Source organism: Toxotes jaculatrix, chromosome 7 (genome assembly GCF_017976425.1).
Source record: "Toxotes jaculatrix isolate fToxJac2 chromosome 7, fToxJac2.pri, whole genome shotgun sequence".
In the NCBI taxonomy this organism is placed as follows: domain Eukaryota; kingdom Metazoa; phylum Chordata; class Actinopteri; family Toxotidae; genus Toxotes; species Toxotes jaculatrix.
In genome coordinates, this window is record NC_054400.1 from 17,600,142 (window position 1) to 17,618,383 (window position 18,242).

General features: G+C 40.8%; 2 protein-coding genes across 5 annotated transcripts in view; one reads left to right on the forward strand and one right to left on the reverse strand.

Moving 5' to 3' along the window:
- Positions 1-5,390, reverse strand: part of mctp1a (multiple C2 domains, transmembrane 1a) — a 132,880-nt gene extending 127,490 nt beyond the window's left edge. For all 4 annotated transcript variants that reach the window (XM_041042480.1, XM_041042479.1, XM_041042482.1 and 1 more), the window contains exon 1: positions 4,572-5,390. In XM_041042480.1, the coding sequence (XP_040898414.1) occupies positions 4,572-5,108 (537 nt within the window). In that variant the 5' untranslated portion in view covers positions 5,109-5,390. The remainder of the gene's footprint in view (positions 1-4,571) is intronic.
- Positions 5,391-8,314: 2,924 nt separating this feature from the next.
- Positions 8,315-17,982, forward strand: fam81b (family with sequence similarity 81 member B). Its single transcript, XM_041042932.1, has 9 exons — positions 8,315-8,332; positions 8,576-8,631; positions 9,115-9,322; positions 10,459-10,577; positions 12,021-12,150; positions 13,098-13,204; positions 15,665-15,800; positions 16,299-16,500; positions 17,849-17,982. Exons 2-9 carry the CDS (start codon positions 8,585-8,587, stop codon positions 17,980-17,982), a joined length of 1,083 nt encoding a protein of 360 aa, XP_040898866.1. The 5' UTR covers positions 8,315-8,332; positions 8,576-8,584.
- Positions 17,983-18,242: the final 260 nt, after the last annotated feature.

The following is an 18,242-nucleotide window of genomic DNA, read 5'->3' on the forward strand; positions in this document are numbered from 1 at the left end:
AGGATTGCTGACCCAATATGTATCCAGACAGTACAGTAGATAAAGACTTACAAAGCAATATATTACCTCAGAGGTTTAAAAGGATGATGCACTTTTCCAGGCCACATTCATCCAAAAACAACTGTACTGTCTCCAAACACTACCATTCACCTTGTCCGTGAGACAATTACATGAATGGAAATACCCCCCACGCATCTTTTACATTGGATATATTTAGTATAAGGCTGTGAGGGTAAAGTCTCTGTGACACAAAAACCTACTTCCCTGGTTCATATGTGTTAAATATTTTAAAGTACTCCATATGAGCTGAGTACAAGGATGGCAGAGCAGTGAGGCACGACTGAGAACTGGTGATTTTTTCCCCCTCAAACAGCCACTTTTGTTTAAATGAAATATTTCTTTTTTTTTTTATTAAAAGAAATGTGAAGACACACCACATTCAAAGGAAAAGTAGTATCAACAAACATTTGGTTTACTTCTATGGTTAATCATGGAGACAGTGATACAACCAATCTGACTGTTCATTTAAGTAGCTTACTAGTCTGGTGCCTAACACACAGGCTTTTCCAAATATTCACTTCCTCAATTCAATACCATGGACAGCGACATAAGAAATAGGGAAAAATGCCAGTGGACATGAATGCAGAGTACAAATGACGAAAGTACATGAACAACAAAAGCACATGGTTTTCTGCTAAGCATGACGCCAAAGCTTTACTCACCACTCAATAGTATGTGTTGGGCCATCTCAGGAGTCTCATTAGCGGTCTCAAACCGGACCTTCACGCCGTGTGAAACGTGGCACGTCGATGTTTGACGATAAACATGTTCATACGTGTGTCAAACTTTCTGACAAGGCAGGAGAGGCACCGAAAGTCGGGCCATGTTTGAATGTAGTACGGGCTGGGGAGGGCAGCTGATGCACGCGCAGTGCGCTCCACGAAAGTGTTAGCGTCCTTGAACTACTTCACTTTATTGGTGCGATAACATTAGTATCTGGCCGCCGCCAAACAGGTGGTGTGTGGACTAAATCACAAAAAAAAGCGCTTACTTTCTAATGGGTTCTTTTTTTTTTTACAAGTAGTTCATTAAGCTAAGTAATTTAGCTGCGGGTTTTGCATCTACTTCCTGATTTCCAAATTCTGGAGCACACGAAATTTCTGCGCAAAGATATGACGTTGGCTCTATTTCCAGCCACTTCCTATTAGCCCATTCATTTCATCATTCATTCACTCATTCATTTAAATGTTTCAAAAAAAAATACTGAATAGCCTCGATTACCACTTTGACTCTTGGCTATCCACTTAAATTTGAAAAATATTTACATCCTTTTTATTTTAGGTCTTTCTACCATAAAAGCAAACTGTATGTTTATAAGTAAGTGAAGCTGAGGATAGCCTGTGTTTTAAAGGCTAAAGTAATATATTTAGTTCATGTGGCCAAACTCATTTGATTTGTAATAGGAACAAAAACAGCCAGAGGGAATCCGAATGAGGAATAAAAATCTTTATCATGCCAAACATGCTGTGGCAAGACATACATTTAAGAACAGCTGCATGTAGTTTACTAAAATCAGGCCATGGAGAAGTCTTAACCCGGCCCAAAAGCATTTTTTGGGAAAAGTTATTTACCAGTCATTTAAATAGCTCTCCTAGTTAACATGAGGTTCTAGATAGTAGGAATGCATATTCATTAACCCATTGGAATTCAGAACCTGTCTTTGCAAGATCAGGGCAGAGTTAAGTATCTACATCAGAAATATGCCTATCCCCAGCCAATATTATGGTAATTTAAAGTAATGTTCTACATGATACTGAGCTTCTAGTAGGTCAATCAGGTAATGACAGAAGGACAACTCTGCCCGAGATTGAAGGTTAGAGAGCTAACCACCCCAGAGAGGGAGGGAAGAGTGTGAAATCGAGAATGTTTTGCTCAACTGGTACAATCACTGGAGACAATCTGATGGAACATTGTGATGTTCTACTGTGCACATTTAGTAAAGGTAACAGAGGTGACACCAGACTTGATTATAATGGCCGACTTTGTTTCAGAACACACACGCATGTTTGAAAAACGTACTGAAACCTCCGCAGATCCAATAAAACCTATTAGCCTAGGAACAGAAGCAGAGACTAAGAAGGTATAAATCCTACAAAATGGGAAATGTTAAAAATAAAGAGACAGAATGAGAGAGAACACAATAAATGCAGGACCCATATTAACTTCTCTGAAAGTGAAAACTGGCTTTTAAAAATATATATATTAAGACTCTGTGTACTGCTTCATTGCCCTGCATTGCAAGCAGCAAAACTTAAATATGCTTACTTTTTTACTCCATTGAGTCAATAATGTAATGACTTCCAGAACTTGGCATTAATCCCTTCCATCGCTCAATTTTCAAATCAAACTGTCAAAATGGCTTTTTGGTGGTTGTGTTCCATTTATTCTTGTTAAATTTATGAAATTGTGGCTCGGAGCTTTATGCTCTCATTTTAGTAATGAGAAGTTGTATCCACTCACTTAATGCTGGGTTTGTGGGAAGACTTTGGCTTCTAATCCTTGTTGGGTAAAGAAAGTGTTTAAGCAGCACATAAGTGTATCACCAATATGTACACGCAAATATATGCAGTGCAAGTGCACGCACAAAAATGAAAGATATGCATGCAAGCATATGCATTTTGGCTAGATTATAATACTTATAATAATATATTAGGGAATAAAAATATATTCCCAAATAATAATTTCCCTCAAGTACAAATAAAGTACATGTAATCTCATCTCATCTTTTCTCATCTCGATCTCTCTTCACTTCTTTTGTCTCTCATCTTCATCTTCTTTTATCACAGTTCACCTCATCTTTCTTCTTACCTCATTTACTCTGATCTCATCACCTTATCACCTTTCATTACCTCTAACCCTGCCTGATCTGTCTTTATCACATTTATTTCCTCTCATTACTCCTTACCTCATGCCCTTTTTTCCTCGTTTCTTCTTCCTCTAACCTTATTACATAATAGATGTAGACCATACTATATATCTTACATCTGTGATTATACATACATACAGCCAAGCTTATAACAAATGACTCTATTAAGGATGATGCTGTCACTGTAAGCAGTGTTTACCACTGCTCTCTTCTTTACAGGCATGTGGAAAATCCAACAAATGAACAACAGATGCTTGGATAAACATGGCAACAACAGTAGGTAACTAATGGCTGACGATGAATGCTAAAACTTTATTTGGCAAAGTGTGATCTGTTGGTATTATGTAACTGACCTGGTAAGTGCTGTGATGAATCTGCAAGATCAGTTTCAATGAAGTCATAAATATTTGCTTTCTTTTACAATTTGAGCTGAGTGCACTGCACTTCACATAGAGATTTAATGGATAATAGATCTTTGGCCCCAGCTTCAGCGGGGAGAGGTGTTCTTGTATGCTAAATCACTTTTAGACAGCAATCTGGATGATGCTCAGGAGCAGATCTGGAACACTTCAAGAGTGGTGAGATGAAAAGCTTTGTAATAACTGCTGCCACTGAAAGAGAATGCACTTCTGGGATTTCAAGCATGATATTGTTTCTTCAGTATTTTTCATTATTGGCGGTACTGTTATATATCAGGACAGTCTGTCTGAAATTACATGACATACTGTAGTGTATAGAATTACCATCAGGGCATAAGGCATGGGTCCAGGCATCACCTTAAAGACTTTTCACTCAGTTGTTACTCTCATCAGACAACAATCTCCATGTGATTTGACCGAGACTTAAAAATTCATGTTTTCTTTTTGAACTTTTGGATTGTACTGGTTGTCATTTTTGTGGCTATAGCCTTCACAATCCTACTCGCTCTAGCTGCCATATCCCTTTGAAACAGGTTCTCCTGGGGCACCCTGACTCAGCACGTTGAGTAATGTGGGAATACACCAGTCATCAGTCTCCACAACACTGCTGGTGGTGTGCCTGATATCCATTTGCCTACTGGGCCACTTTTCATGGAAAGGAAAGACATGAAGAACCCTTGAGCATAAATGGGCCTGTTGTGGCCTCAGTCTACAGGCAAGGACACTGTGACAGATGGACTGTGAAGCTAGGGGACAATCCCCATTCTGGGAAGAAAGGGGTGTGAGCATACAAAATGAGGCTGTTAATAACATCAGAGCATGTGTTAAAAACTGATTTTCATTTAAAGAAAATAACCTTACTCAGTCAAGCTATGTAGCAGGGGTAGCTGTGATGGTAACATGATATCAAACCAAGTAGCTTGTTGTTAGTGATGATCACACAGGCCCGCATTTGCACTGGTTGCAGTCATGTGGCCCATGCAGCCCCACAAGCTACAGGACATGAGTAAAGAAAGCAGTGGACTGATAAATCGATGAGCGCTTGACGTGACAAGCATTGAGCACATCGCAGCTCCATCATCATGAAACTTGTTTCCCTTCATTTCATTTCCAGGGCCATGTAGCCCGTCCTTATGAATTTTAATATCTGCAATAGTAATCCTTGGTAGTAACGGATGCTTTATCAGATGAGTGTTTTTTTTTTTACCACATGTGTCTTTACTCACAGAATCACTTGCGTTTTTACGCAGCTGCTCTTCCTCTCCCACCACCGCGGCCGGGTCTACTACCAGTTTCTCGAAGCACGCTGAGCCGAGAGAGGAGCTCTTCTGCTGGTACGTGATCAGCTGAGATACGGGGAGTTTGGGGCTTCCGTGCGCCGTCAGCTCTGGCTTGCTCCCCGTGGCCCCAGAAGCTGCGCCAAGGGTCTGTAGCAGGGGCTGTCCGTCCGTGCTGGTGCCCGGGACCGCGTCGCTTCCAATGGACTTCTTGTCTCCTTCAAAAGGCACCGGCGTAGAACAGCACAGGTTCGGCTGAGACGACGAAAACACCCGGTCCAACTGTTTCTTTTTCCTCTTGAACATCCATAGCCCCGATTCCTTTTTGCTGCCCTCCGCGCCCCCGGCACCGCGACGCTCCGAGCCCAGTTTAGGACTGAGCCATGGCTTGGTTTTCTCCTGAAAATTCTTCCACATCCTCCGCTGGTAGGACAGAGCCTCTTGTCCCTTGGCGGTGCTCTCATCCTTAGGTGATTTTTGCTCCATGGTGCCTGTGCAGCAGCCGGCCAGCCTGAGCACGCTCCGTACTGTGGAAGGATGTCACAGTTGGGCTGCTGCGGCTCGGGAGTACTTCCACTGATGATCAGTTTAGAGCGCCAAGAAGGAGACGCACAGTGTGATGATGAAAAGGGGGGTGTTAGTCTTTCAAGGAACCTTGTAGAATGCCTATGCAGGCAACACTGTAAAATTTATGTCACACGCTGTGCAGCACGCTTGTTAGACGGCAAGCAATAGCCTGATCTATAGAAGATTTATCTCATCACTGTGGTGAAGTTGGTGCACATGCGGTGACTTCCGGAAGATTTCCTTAAAAAAAAAAACAACAAACAAAAGGAAAGCTTAGTAAATGCTCCGCTTGGCTGTTCCGGTCCTTGCGCTCCGGCTCTGTCCACTGTGCTTAACCAGGGTTTAGGCAAACTTCCTCATTAATTGCTCTTTTCAAATGAAGGACGAAGAGTGCACCGCGCCTCCCTCTGGCCAACCCTGTCACTTGACTGGATAATCTGTATGCTGGTGATTGCATAACACGGCCCCACACTGCCTCACACTGCCTCGTGGAGATGTTTATATTACATTAGTGGGTTATCTATCATCTGAGTGGAACTCTTTATAGACTGATATGTGTTGTTCATGCATGGTGTTTTACTGCCTCTAGATTCACTCTTTCAAACACTGACCTTGGTAAAGCTAGAGCTGACAGTGAGCTTGAAACCTTAGAGGTTTTGGAGACTTCTTGTCTTTTGCATCACATGGATATGTGTGCACCGTGGTCATGTGTGGAAATGTCCTTTCCATCAAATAGATCAAGCCTCAGTGAACGTTATCACCCACATGCAGCAACGAGCAGGCAGAGCTAAGCAGCCTCATCTCCTTTTAGTTGCTGTGCTGCTGCGATGTGTATAATAACTCATTAGATCTTCCCCTCTGGCCCTTGCTTCAGTGCTGGCCTGTTCCGTCCCCCTGGTTAACAGTGTACCCGCATTCACATAAACAAACACATAGAGACAATAATTACAAGAGTGAACACCTCTCTTCGTCTAACTCTCTGTGGCACACACAGACAAGAGGTTACAGCATGACCTTTTCTCTGCAAATAGGCCTGATGAAATTTTACTTTGAGCAAGTAAATTACAAAGGGGAAGGAATGATATGATTGGATGGACATCATGCCACTACACAATTACAGAGGAGTGAGGGTTCAAGGCCTCGCATGCAGTTTGCATGGACGTTTATTCATGTGAGACGCTGATATGACCTTGGCATCACTTGTAGGAGTGATGATGAAGGTGTCAGTGGCTCTGATAATGCCCTCTGTTGTGTGCCCCTGGCCTCGACCCTCTAACAATGAGAACATACTGATCAGCTTTCAGTGGTATGTGATGATTTACAAGAACACTGACGTCCATGAAAGGCAGCTTCTGTAACTTGTGCAACTTTTTTTTTTTTTGATATATATAAAAACATCTATGAGTAATCTGAATGTCTATCAAACACAGGATGAGTAACCAATAACCAATTTTGTTTTAGCTTGAGATCACTTTGTGTGATATCTCATCCATCCCACAAAATAAAACAATTTAATTACAACCAGCAGGGCACTGGCAGCAACACAGTGAACCGCCCTGAACCCCTCTTTCAGTTAAGTGGATGGAGATGTGAGCATATGAGCCAGACAGTTCCTTTCAGCTGCCATCGGCTTTTCTACTGGGCCGATGTGGATAACTGATGAGTCTGCACTGAGCAGGCCTTTACCTTTAATGATGCTGGTCCTGTTGATAAGAGAGTAATCCGCAGTGTGTGTGACTGTGCACGCACACACCTTCAAACAGCCAAACACTGACACTCAGAAATAAATTCTATCACTGACCACAGTTGCATATAATGCAGTGCCACTGCAAGAGCAGCTTCACACTATGTGATAATGTAGGCTATGTCTATGAGACCACAATAAAAATAGTTTTGTATTATATTGTGTGCAGTGAAGCAACAGAACATAATGCCTTTAATAATTTGGCCAATATTCCCATTGTGTCTGCAGTTCAGATAATCAAATACTCTGTTTCCCAGTCTCAGACGCCAGAGCCAAACATGGTGCCAGCACAGTTCCTCTCAGTACTGGCCAAAGAGCAGTTAGACTGAAGTGATTTAAAGCTTAAGTGATTTTCTGAAACAGCTATAGAATTTCTTTTAGAGTCTTGAATTTGCTTTTTTACCTTGAAACACCAGCGAGTCTAAGATTCAAACCAATGGCTTTTACCTGTACCGCACATAAAAACATCTATAATCCTTGTGCAGCAGGAAAGAACAGATTTTCAATCAAATGCTGGTGATATGTATTTGTAATCTGTACAGTAATTAACCCCATTCAGATGCATTTAAGGCTCCTCTAGTTTAAAGTAACACTATATGTAACTTTAGCTGAGCAGCAGCAACAGCGGCCTCTGCGGCCGTCAGTGATAATTTATAGGATGTTCGCACGCTGGGTGCTCGGGACAGGTGGGTGAGGGTTGATTATATATGTACAGTATATACAACATGGCCAGAGAGTCAAGTCCCGAAACGTACGTGCAATATGCTTTCATGCAGAAAAAAATTAAGAGACAGGCAAAAATTAAGAGAATATTAATTTGTCATTTTAAAGTAAAACAGGAGCATAATATTGCTTTAATATTATCAGAAATCAAAGACCATTCGAGAAGGGCTCAATTGTTGTACTGAAGAGACACATGCACCAGACCCTGAGTAAATCAAATATCAAGATTTTCTATCAAGATTTGGTTAATTCCAGTGAAATGAAGTGTCAAATACATGAGATGTCATGAAACCAAATGAAATCCGACCCTAAGAAACGACTAAAGTCACCAGTGCACTGAAAAATGTTTGGTTTTCGTTTTTTGTGTGTGTAAGCTGTTTTGTTTTTTTGTTTTGTTTTTTAAAATTTTCTCAGTGATTAGCCACTCACTGAGCTGTTACTCACATTTCTCAGAGTTTAAGTAAAACTAAAGTTCACACTCTCAGGTCAGCAGATATTCCGGTTTGCTGAGTTAAGCTGCTTCACCGCATACACAATGCATCATTCTTGCATTACTGTTGGACAAATTCACACTGGCAGTCAGGCACACCCCACTCAAGGAGACCACAGTTACCAAGTGACGTGACAACACAAACACATAAACTCAAGAGCCGACAGAAGAAAATCACACAGGCCTGTGAGTATTCTGAAAAGAAAATAAGAAAATGATTGCTTAATATATTGTGGTCAATGTGGTGAATATTTGGGGACATATTACATTGCATCATGGGTCTTGTTACACTTGGAGGAGACTGTAAAACAATTCAATTGACTTTAGTAATAAAAAGTGATGATACATTTAACAAAGTCATAAGGCTGGATGAGACACAGATTTGAGTATATTGTCTCACAAATATATAATACGTGTTTTTCTTTTTAGAAAAGAAGAATGTCACATGAGACACATAGGTTAGAGCCCTATCAGAGCCACAGCAGGTAACTTTTATTTAATTACCCTGTTTTATATTCTATGTATTTTAACCATCAAAACTATTACAGAAAAAAACTGTATTGCATCTTACTCACTACTTCAATTCTACACAATTACTGTCAGAGAGGCAGATTAGTTCTACTTCCCCCTCACTGATGGGATGAAAATAAGGTTGGGAACCACCAGCGACCTTTCTGACACCACAGTGAATCACATTGATCAAATTAATCCTTAATCCACAATAGCAACCTCACACTCTTGCAGTCCTTATTCGTGACACAGCACAAACAAGGACATGAAGTCACTGAGAGATCTGGTCTGAGGATGACCTGAGGGTGTGACAACCAAAGCCCCTCATCTCATTCTGTCTTCATCACTCCTTTTCCCCTGATGCTTATTCCTGTGATAGAAAATGTTAACTTCACGTTTACTCCTAAATCAATGAGTTATGATTCAAAGCTTGGCTTTCTGTTTACTTCTTGATTAAGGCCTGATGTCTTGGAGGGTCGTCTGAGCGGTCAGGAGAGGGCACTGGCTGTTCTGCTAGAACAGGCTTTCAGGATTAAAGAGGAGGTGGCAGCAGGCCTGCAGTCCACCAAGGGCTCTGTCCAGGTCGAGGCACTTTCCCGCAAGCTGCTGGAGAGTCACATACTGACCATCACACGCATTGTAAAGCAGCTTAGCATGGACATACAGGTATACAAGTGGGAGGACGGTGGAAGTTAACGGATGAGATGTTATTTTATGCAAAATCACTCACTGCATACTTGCAGCCTCTGTGATTGTTCTGTAGTTAACATGTTAAACGTGTTATTATGTAGATGAAGTCATTTTGTCTTTACCTGTTTTCTTTTCCTGCGCCTTCTTTTATCTGCTGTCTTCCCTTCGTCTCTTTTGATCTGCAGCATACAGACACACACACACACAGCCGACACACTTGTGCCCACAAACTCACAGCTGATTTGATTACACCTGATAGAATGGTGCAGCGCCTGAGCAAAGCCTGACTGACTCCTCATCATCATCAGTTCACAGTCATTTTGTCTGCATAAGCAAAAAAAGAAAAAAAAAAACTAATGATGTACACAGTGTGTGGTTAAATGAATACCGCCATGTTCGGCAGTAATGTCTGAAAAACAGCAGTCAGAAGAATTACGTGGAAAGTGCATGGAAATGTGACTCATGAAACAAATGAGGGATGGGAGCCATCTTTGACTGAGACAGAGCATCAAGCCACACTTTGATAAGCGCCTTATAGAAACAGAGCACAGAAATGAAATATACAGCTTCATTAGTGCATACCGAATGGTCCATTAACATGATTAGAGGCTGTCATTATCTGAAATATTACATGAATGCCTAAGAGCTAATTAATTCTGCACATGAGGAAGTAATAAGCTAAGCCGTGAAGAGAATACTTGTTAAATCAAATGAAAGTGACACCCCACAGTCACTGTTTGCTCCCATGATAAGCCACGGAGTCGTCCCTTTGATGTTAGGTTGTTGCACACATGCGAAAGGCCAATCCTATAGAATCATCATTCATGCAACGGTGGTGATGAAATTTCTGAAAACTGGGTAAGTTATAAAATAGTTTATCTGAAGTGATTATTTTGACAGGATTAAATTGGGGAACAGAAAGGGAACTGACATGCCCTTATCAAGTATCATCTACAGTTGTCTGCCAGGTCCAAATAAATGCTCTTATAATCGTACTAAATCATTTATTTACACATCTTTTGTTTAACTTTAATTTGCTTGAGAAAATATTGCCATTCTTTTAAAATCTAATAGATACTGTATATAAAATACGCTATCTTTGTTCTGATTAGGCCCTAGAGACACAGATCACCCAGCGGGACTCTGTTACCTTTGGGACCACACTTGCTGTTCAAAGCTTAGACCAGAAAAACATGGCTGGCATTGGAGACCTGAGACGAAGAGTAGCCAGGTATGCACACAAGTCTGGGGTCGAACACTGTCTGCAAACCCTGAGGTACAAACTGCAAAAAAAGTGTGTGTGCAAAAGATAAAACAATGAAATGAGTGCCTCCGAAACATTATTTAGAGGAATTACAAGTACAATTATTTAGGCCCAGGTCTTCTGCACGGAGTAATCTGACTGATTAAGTCTCCTTACAGACATCCTACTTGCTTTTCTCTCCTTCTAATGAAGTGAAATTGTATAGCCTGCATCCTATCTGGCAGCTCTTCACAGTCTCAAACTTCCTCTGATACTCTCACAGAAACACACATGCACACATTAATTATTTCGTTCTCACCAGACTGAAGTTTCTAGGAAGGTTCCGTGTGTCTATGCAGATCACCCTTATTAGACTGGATTGCTGAAAAGAGTCTGTCACCTTAGTGCTTTGCTTAACAGGATTTGCATTAGGATTGGTGTTTTTGCTGTGTAGCTAAATAGGCTGAAGTCTTTTGAAAATCCCTGGCAACCATTGGTCAATACATGTGAAATGATGTGGTTTCTCATCATACAGCAGATCAAAGATGTAGTGTTATTTTGTGAACTTCTTGTTTCACAGCAGGGCCTGCCTCCTCCATGGCGTTTAAGGAGTCAGTGGTGAGAAGGGATATTGCCTATTACTCAACAAACAGCTGATTTATGGTCCAATAAAGGACATGGAAAAACCTCACCTACTCAGGCTAATGACCTCTTGTACGTTAGTCATAAATAATCAAGTAAGCTAAGAGCCAGTGGTTTTGGATAAACTATATTGTTCTGTGAAGCCCCTTTATGAAAGCGCTGTCGAGGTCCAGAAGGAAATAACCCAAATTTTACACTGGACATTTCAGTAATTAGCAGCTGGATTTGGTTGTTGACCTTACATTTTATATTATCACAAATATTACACTGACAAACACACACAATAAGTCTGGTCGAGAGGGGGAGAGTCTTTGCTGCCTAGCTGATAACATCTTAAATCAAGCATAGGAAGGAAGAGAGATATTGCATCACTGATACATGGTCAGCGCTGTTCATTTTCATCGCACAAACTGAAAAGAGCATATGTCAGGGACAAGACATTGCATGTGAAAGGCTGTACAGTACTTTTCCACAGCCTGTCTTTTGCTTTTGGTGATAAATCCATCAAGCTAATTTCATCATTTGATTGGTGTCATGTTTTGCCTGTGTTTCTATCAGTAATTCATCAACAAATACAAAACATGTATCCACTGGAGGATGGATTCTCACTGCTTAGGATTCAGCAGAGGTTGTCTGTCATCTTATCTCAGGGTGCATCAGAACAGAGCTTCCTCCCAGTCTTCTGCTCATCTCTCTGTCTTCACACATTTCCTTAACTGTCTCTCACCCCACTATTCTCATTCAGTGGTGTCTCACCATCCCTCTACGCTTCCCCACCTATTATTTCAGGTGTGATGCCAGCATTGCCAAGCTGAGCGCTGACATGAGCTCTGGGGAGCGGCAGATGATTAGACTGCAGCAGGAGGTGGCAGAGCTCAGGTCAGCTGTGGACGTAAGGCTCCAGGAGCTGGAAGTCAAGGTGAGAGATGATGCATCAGTGCTGACAAACGGTCTGACAAAAGAGACGTAAGGCAGCAGTTCAGCTGCCTGATTATTATCTGCAAAGCAGCTGAACAGCAGTGGCAAAAAGAAAATCTTCATCTAGTGCCACCAGCAGGTCAAAGTTTTCTCTTTACAGCTCTACATCTACTGGATGGACTGACACAAAATTTGGTGCAGACATTAATGGTTCCCAGTGGGTTTAAAGGGATGACTACATTTGTTTAAGTGTTGCTTGCATGAAGGAAATTATAATCTGACAGTGCACACAAGGGATGCATTTCGTTGTTTATCCTAGAGAGGACGACTGGCTGTTCAGAAGGTGATTTGGAGCTTACTGCTGCAGGGTGAGAACAGCCCAGATAGGTAAACTCAGAGGCTCAACCACAACCGCAGGTCCTGAAAAAAAAGGGAAATGATATGTGAAATTAGTTCAAACAGTGATGACAAGGTCACACCATAAATAGCTTTCACTGCCCTTTCTGTTCAGTTTTCTTCACAAGATCAATATTATAAAAAAAAAAATAGTAAAGCCCTAGATTAGGACACGTATGTCACATGTAATATTGCTCTCAATCACTTTACTAAATCAAAAGCTGACCACAACTACCCTCAACACACACACCCACACTGACTGAGCCTGTGCTCAGTTCTGCTGGTGGCACAAGGTGGTAAATCATTGTGATGGCAGCACATTAGCTGTGGAGCAGTGGTCAAGCATGTACCATAAAGATAATTGAAAATGGAGAAAAAGTAGGTCACCACTGTTTCTCCCAGTCCTGACTGGCCGCAGGAGCGGTGGCAGGAGCTTGATCAGCTCAACTCGGCAGAAACTGCAAAGGGTAAAGGTCAGTTCGTGGAGGCGGTACCATAAGATGCTTCCACATCAAATAACAGCATTTGTTTATTATGTTTCTCTATCACCAGCTTCATCGTGACCTTGGGAGACTGGAGGCCTCATTGACTGAGCATTCACAGAGCCAACGGAGCTCTATGTCTGACCTACATAAACAAGTTAAATTACTAGAAGACACGTAAGGCCATTAATTAAAGAGCATGCACAACTCACTCTTGAAGTACTTGTTATATTACTAAGGCATGTATTAGCCTTTTGCTTATTGCCTATTGCCTATTTTGCTTTTACTTTTGCTGTCTTCCTTTTCACCGAGGGACTGCAGTGCAAAGAGTATTTCCATACATCAATAGCACCATGGTTAGTAGTGGTTAGATATTTTAAAAAAAAGAGCAGTGAAAATAGCTCACAACTGATACTGTAGGTAACGAATTTGTATTACAGTTTCTTATGAATTTCAGAGCAACACAGCTTATACTGTGGTGCTAATGATTTGTGGAGACATAAATACTGAGGTACTTTCTCCAGACTTGAATTTCCGAGGCTCCTTCATTCTCTTTTATGTTGATGTATGCCTTTTTTTATTCTGTCCAAACCTACGCAATAAAGAAAAAGCTCTGAGTTACTCATTTTCTTATCAGGTAATATCCCCACTCAGCTGCTCCAGAGCTAAGCTGGTCATCCTAAAGCTGTGGTAAAATATTGGTGCCAGAGGAACAAGACTGTTAGTTAAGTTCATTTACTAACATGACTAATAAATAGTCTCGATTTAAAGCAAATGTGCAAAACAAAGTGCATAGTTTTGCCACCGGGGAAGCAGAAATAGAAACATGAGGGATGAATATGCTCTATTTAGTGATGGTGTAGATTTGTAAGAGAAACCAGGTCACTGTGTTTAAACCAAAAGACCAACAGATAAAAAGATATGAAACAGTAGATGAAAAGCAACAATCTCAAAGCTTCTCAAAGGTACAATAATCACAAACATACAAATCAAAAAAACATACACCTAGCTACATTAGATATACTGTTATCTAATATATCTATCAACCCATCCACTGTAGGTTTGACCATTTGTTTTTCTTGCTGAAATAGCTTAAACCTTCTCGGTGATCTTGCCTATAACCAGTTGCCTAACCCGTCTTGTCTCTTCCGTGTGGTCAAGTCATTTTCACAGAGTAGATACAGCTGATTTCAGAAGGACCTTCATTAACCTTCATTGCACCTCTGTAAATATTGTATCCTCAATATCTGATTGGCTCAGGGTATTAGTGAACCCTGCAGCTCGGCACAGATTGCATTAAAGTGTGCCCTACCCAGTGAGTAAGGGGCATGCCAAGTGATCCAATAGTCATCTTGTTTTCCTTTCATGCTCAAATTTATTTGTCTACAAACCAGAACAAGGTTTTTAGTTTTACGCACAGTTCGCAGTACAAGGACACTGACAAAAGAATTTAACATATTTGACCTCAAGATAAAAACAAGCTCATGAACACAAGTAGCTGATGCCAATGTGTTTGACAAACCTCCAGACAGACAGGCAGATTCTGAAAACTCATCTAACAGCATCAAATCAGCTGGCCAAACAACTGTCAACATTAGCCAGATAAACCAGCCGAGTCTGATTTGTGGAGCTGTGAAAGACACATAAACAATCCCAGCATTTGCCTCATTGGTTGTCTCAAGAAACCTTACACTGAAGGAATTAAAGGAAAGAACATCAACTGAATTTAAGTGCTATGTTTAATATATAATTATATAGAATTTTCAATGACATTCTGCCTATGTGTCCTATAGTACAATAGATGCCATACATTTCATACAGCTTGTCCAAGGTTGCAGCTTCCACCTGAGATATTTTAACACTGTTTACCCAGTAGTCTATGTAAGTGACCTACACCACTGCATTTTTAAAGCTAATACTTTTCACGTCAGAGTGTTCCAGATAGTTGTAAGAATCAAATTAATACCAAATTTGAAAATTATTTAAATATATGCTTATGTTAGCATTCATGTGAATGTGAGTTTGTGTGCCTCTGTGCACATATAGTAACTGTGCCCAACCACAGAGTAACAGTATCCTGCCTGCTGAGGCTGGCATCAAGTCAAAAAAAAAAAAAAGAAAAGAAGTAGCACTGCTGCTGAGGAAGTCTCACCTCAAATTAACACTGCTTTCTAAGCAACATTGAGCAGATGAGCATAAAGCATCTTACTTTAAAATAAATCAACAGAGCAATTATTGATTTATGATTGACATTCTGTTTTCACACAACAGACATTTTACTTAGAGCAAGTTGTTTACTAGACATGGAGGTGCCAATGAATTATTGGTTGTGGAAATAAATTATTTTTCTGATGTCAAGCATCAAGTAGTGCCAAGCAGGAGCTGTATACAACAGACCTAAATTTACAGCAAGCACTGTTAGCTATTAGATCCTCAGGTGTTTGGATATTAGTTCATCTATATGCATTCCTAAATTTGCAATGTATTCGAATTTACTTAATCTGTTTTGGGTGTCGAGTTTGAAAAAGGAAACCAAAGAAAAATGCAACCTGAAACAGCATAGCTTTAAGCCGTGATTCAATTTTCAAAGTAAAGCCTACTACATTTCTCTGCTTTCTGTCTCTGGTGTCTTTGCAGGATGTTGGGTGGGCTAAAGGAAGTGAAGGAGCAGTTAGATTCACTGAGAAAGTGGACAGAACTACAGCTCAACAGCTCCATACAGACACATGAGCAGAGCAGCGAGCAGCTCCTCTCACGACTGCAAGACAATGTGGTACAGTATGTTTCAGCTTGACCCCCAGTTTATTTAGAATATGGTATATCTGTGCATTTGGTCTCCTTTACCTTAACAGTCTTCAGGTTTCTGTTTTTTTTAATGGATCAACAATCAACTTGTCAGGATCCAAATGAGAAGACTGCTTCATAAGCAATGTCCAAATGTGCAGGACTCAGTCACACTTTCTGAGTTGTGACTCAGCAGAAATAAAAAAACTCAATTTTGAAAAATGCCAATCACGTGGTGAAACATGAGTCATGTGTGCACTTGCCATTGACAGCAATATCCCAAAAGTAATATAGTTCAGCATTAAAAAGGACTTGTCACATATACAGTGTGAGGATTAAAAAACTGTCCTGCAGCACTGTAAGTCTGAAATCTTGGTTTTTATGTGTGTGTGTGTGTGTGTGTGTGTGTGTGTGTGTGTGTGTGTGTGTGTGTGTGTGTGTGTGTGTGTGTGTGTGTGTGTGTGTGTGTGTGTGTTCTGTTGCTCAGTTAGAAGCAGAGTCCAGATTAGCTGAACAGCTCCGTGCTCTGGAGGCCCGTGTGGATCAGTTTGAGACCCAGAGGGACCAGGCTGACCACACTCAGGCAGATCAGCTGAAACACTCTGAAGCCAAACTCAGTAAAAGAATGACCTCAGTGGAGAACAGCCTTCAGCAGGAGCTGCAGCTGCTCAAACAGGAATACCACAAAGGTGGGTGATCGGTAACTTGCTGTCATCGGTGAGTAAACACATGCATACTACATGTACCTTCACCGTATACGTCAAGGAAAAAATGCTCACGCAAAAATGCTTCACAAAAGAGTCAGAAACAGAGACAGAAAGTGAGAGAGAGTGTTTGTAATTAGTTATAAACTAATAACTAATAACTTAGTTATAAACTGCATGAACAACATGTTTTTTTCCTTTTGCCTACATATAAACAACCTAATTCAAAACCTTTCCAGGTCACACCACACCAAAAACAGTTTGTATTGACATCAGAGCCGATTAAAGACTTTCTATGGGACACACAAAGCTACCAGCAACAACACGCTAACTAACTTGGGCTCCTGATCTTAAATGCAGCGAGCTTTTTAACCAGTGGAAATTGGGTGGATGTGAGCTTCAACTGCCTTTATACAGCTACCTCAAAACTAATAAGTCATAGGAGCACACAGCCATCCAGCAGCTCAACTCTACATCAGTCTGCTGTCGACATCCATCCCCATCACACCGCTGTGTCTATATTGGAAGTTCAATTACCGGGAGCCCTGGCACTAGATCTCAAAGCCCCCACCCCTCCACCGCCCATTTTCTGTCAGTCTCTCAGTCTCCACCTCTTATTAAAGTGTAGACAAACGGAAAAGAGGCAAAGGCTCCCTCAGTAAATTAGAGCAGGGGTAAACTGCTCTATGAATCACCACTCAGCTACCGATCTCACTGCTAGAGAGCCATTTATCCATTGCTCTATTTTAAGTATAGGGTGAAAAGATGGAAGGAGACGGTACTAGAGGGGAGAAAAGCAATACATAATTGATGAGTGTCATAAATATTCGTGGCAAGACAGGCAAGGAGTTAGAAAAAGAAGGACAGATTTAATATCCCATCACTGAACAAGAAAGTTTATCCCTCTTCCTCACAGCTCATAATCGCTGAATATTACTTCTTAGCTTACATGCAATTAGGCAGGATGTTGTTTGCTACCCAGTGAAGTCATGATGACTTATGATAAGGACCACAGCCAATTTTACCACCAGGACATTTGTGAGAAAAAAATACAAGCTAACATCATTAGATCAAAATGAAAATAAATAGAAATGGAACAGTTTAATAACAGCAAAGGCTACCACAACACCAAATTATGCAATGTTAGAAGCAACACAACAACGCAATATCACAAAGCTAATGTTATGAGCACAGAGGAGGCAGGCAAAAAGAAAAAAAGCCCAAATGAGCACCAAGATAACCTCAATGACAAGCAGCACTCAGAGAATCATTTTTCAGATCAAATGCATTATGTTTAGTGATCCTCTATACACCCTGCATCTCTTCTGGACAGGGTTCCTGTCAGTGCATGATGCCATGGAGTCCCTGAGGAAGATAGGTGACATTAAATCCCGCCTTGACAAGGAGACACTGCAGAAGGATATGAGGCACATCTGCAGCAAGGTGGTAGAGCTCTGTGACTTGTGATGGAAGAATAGTGGTACAATACCTTTTGTGAAAAGTTCATAATTACTAGAGTCAATAGCACATGTGTGTTTAATAAAGTAGGAAGATTAATTGTCTTCCTTTTCACCTTAACTCAAATTATCTTTCTTTAAATCTTACATGACTCAGTAAATCTGTAAGCCCTGACTCTAAAACTTGAGATGAGAACCCTATTGTGTAAAACAAGTGTATCACTTTATTTTATTTTCAATAAATTAAAGTTTAATATGATACAGTATATA

What these genes read in the sequence shown, in the direction of transcription:
- fam81b (XM_041042932.1), top strand. Translation starts at nt 8,585, where the DNA reads ATGTCACATGAGACACATAGGTTAGAGCCCTATCAGAGCCACAGCAG. An exon ending in AGCTTAGCATGGACATACAG is followed by an intron (nt 9,323 to 10,458) that starts GTATACAAGTGG and finishes TGTTCTGATTAG; the next exon opens with GCCCTAGAGACACAGATCAC. An exon ending in CTGAGACGAAGAGTAGCCAG is followed by an intron (nt 10,578 to 12,020) that starts GTATGCACACAA and finishes CTATTATTTCAG; the next exon opens with GTGTGATGCCAGCATTGCCA.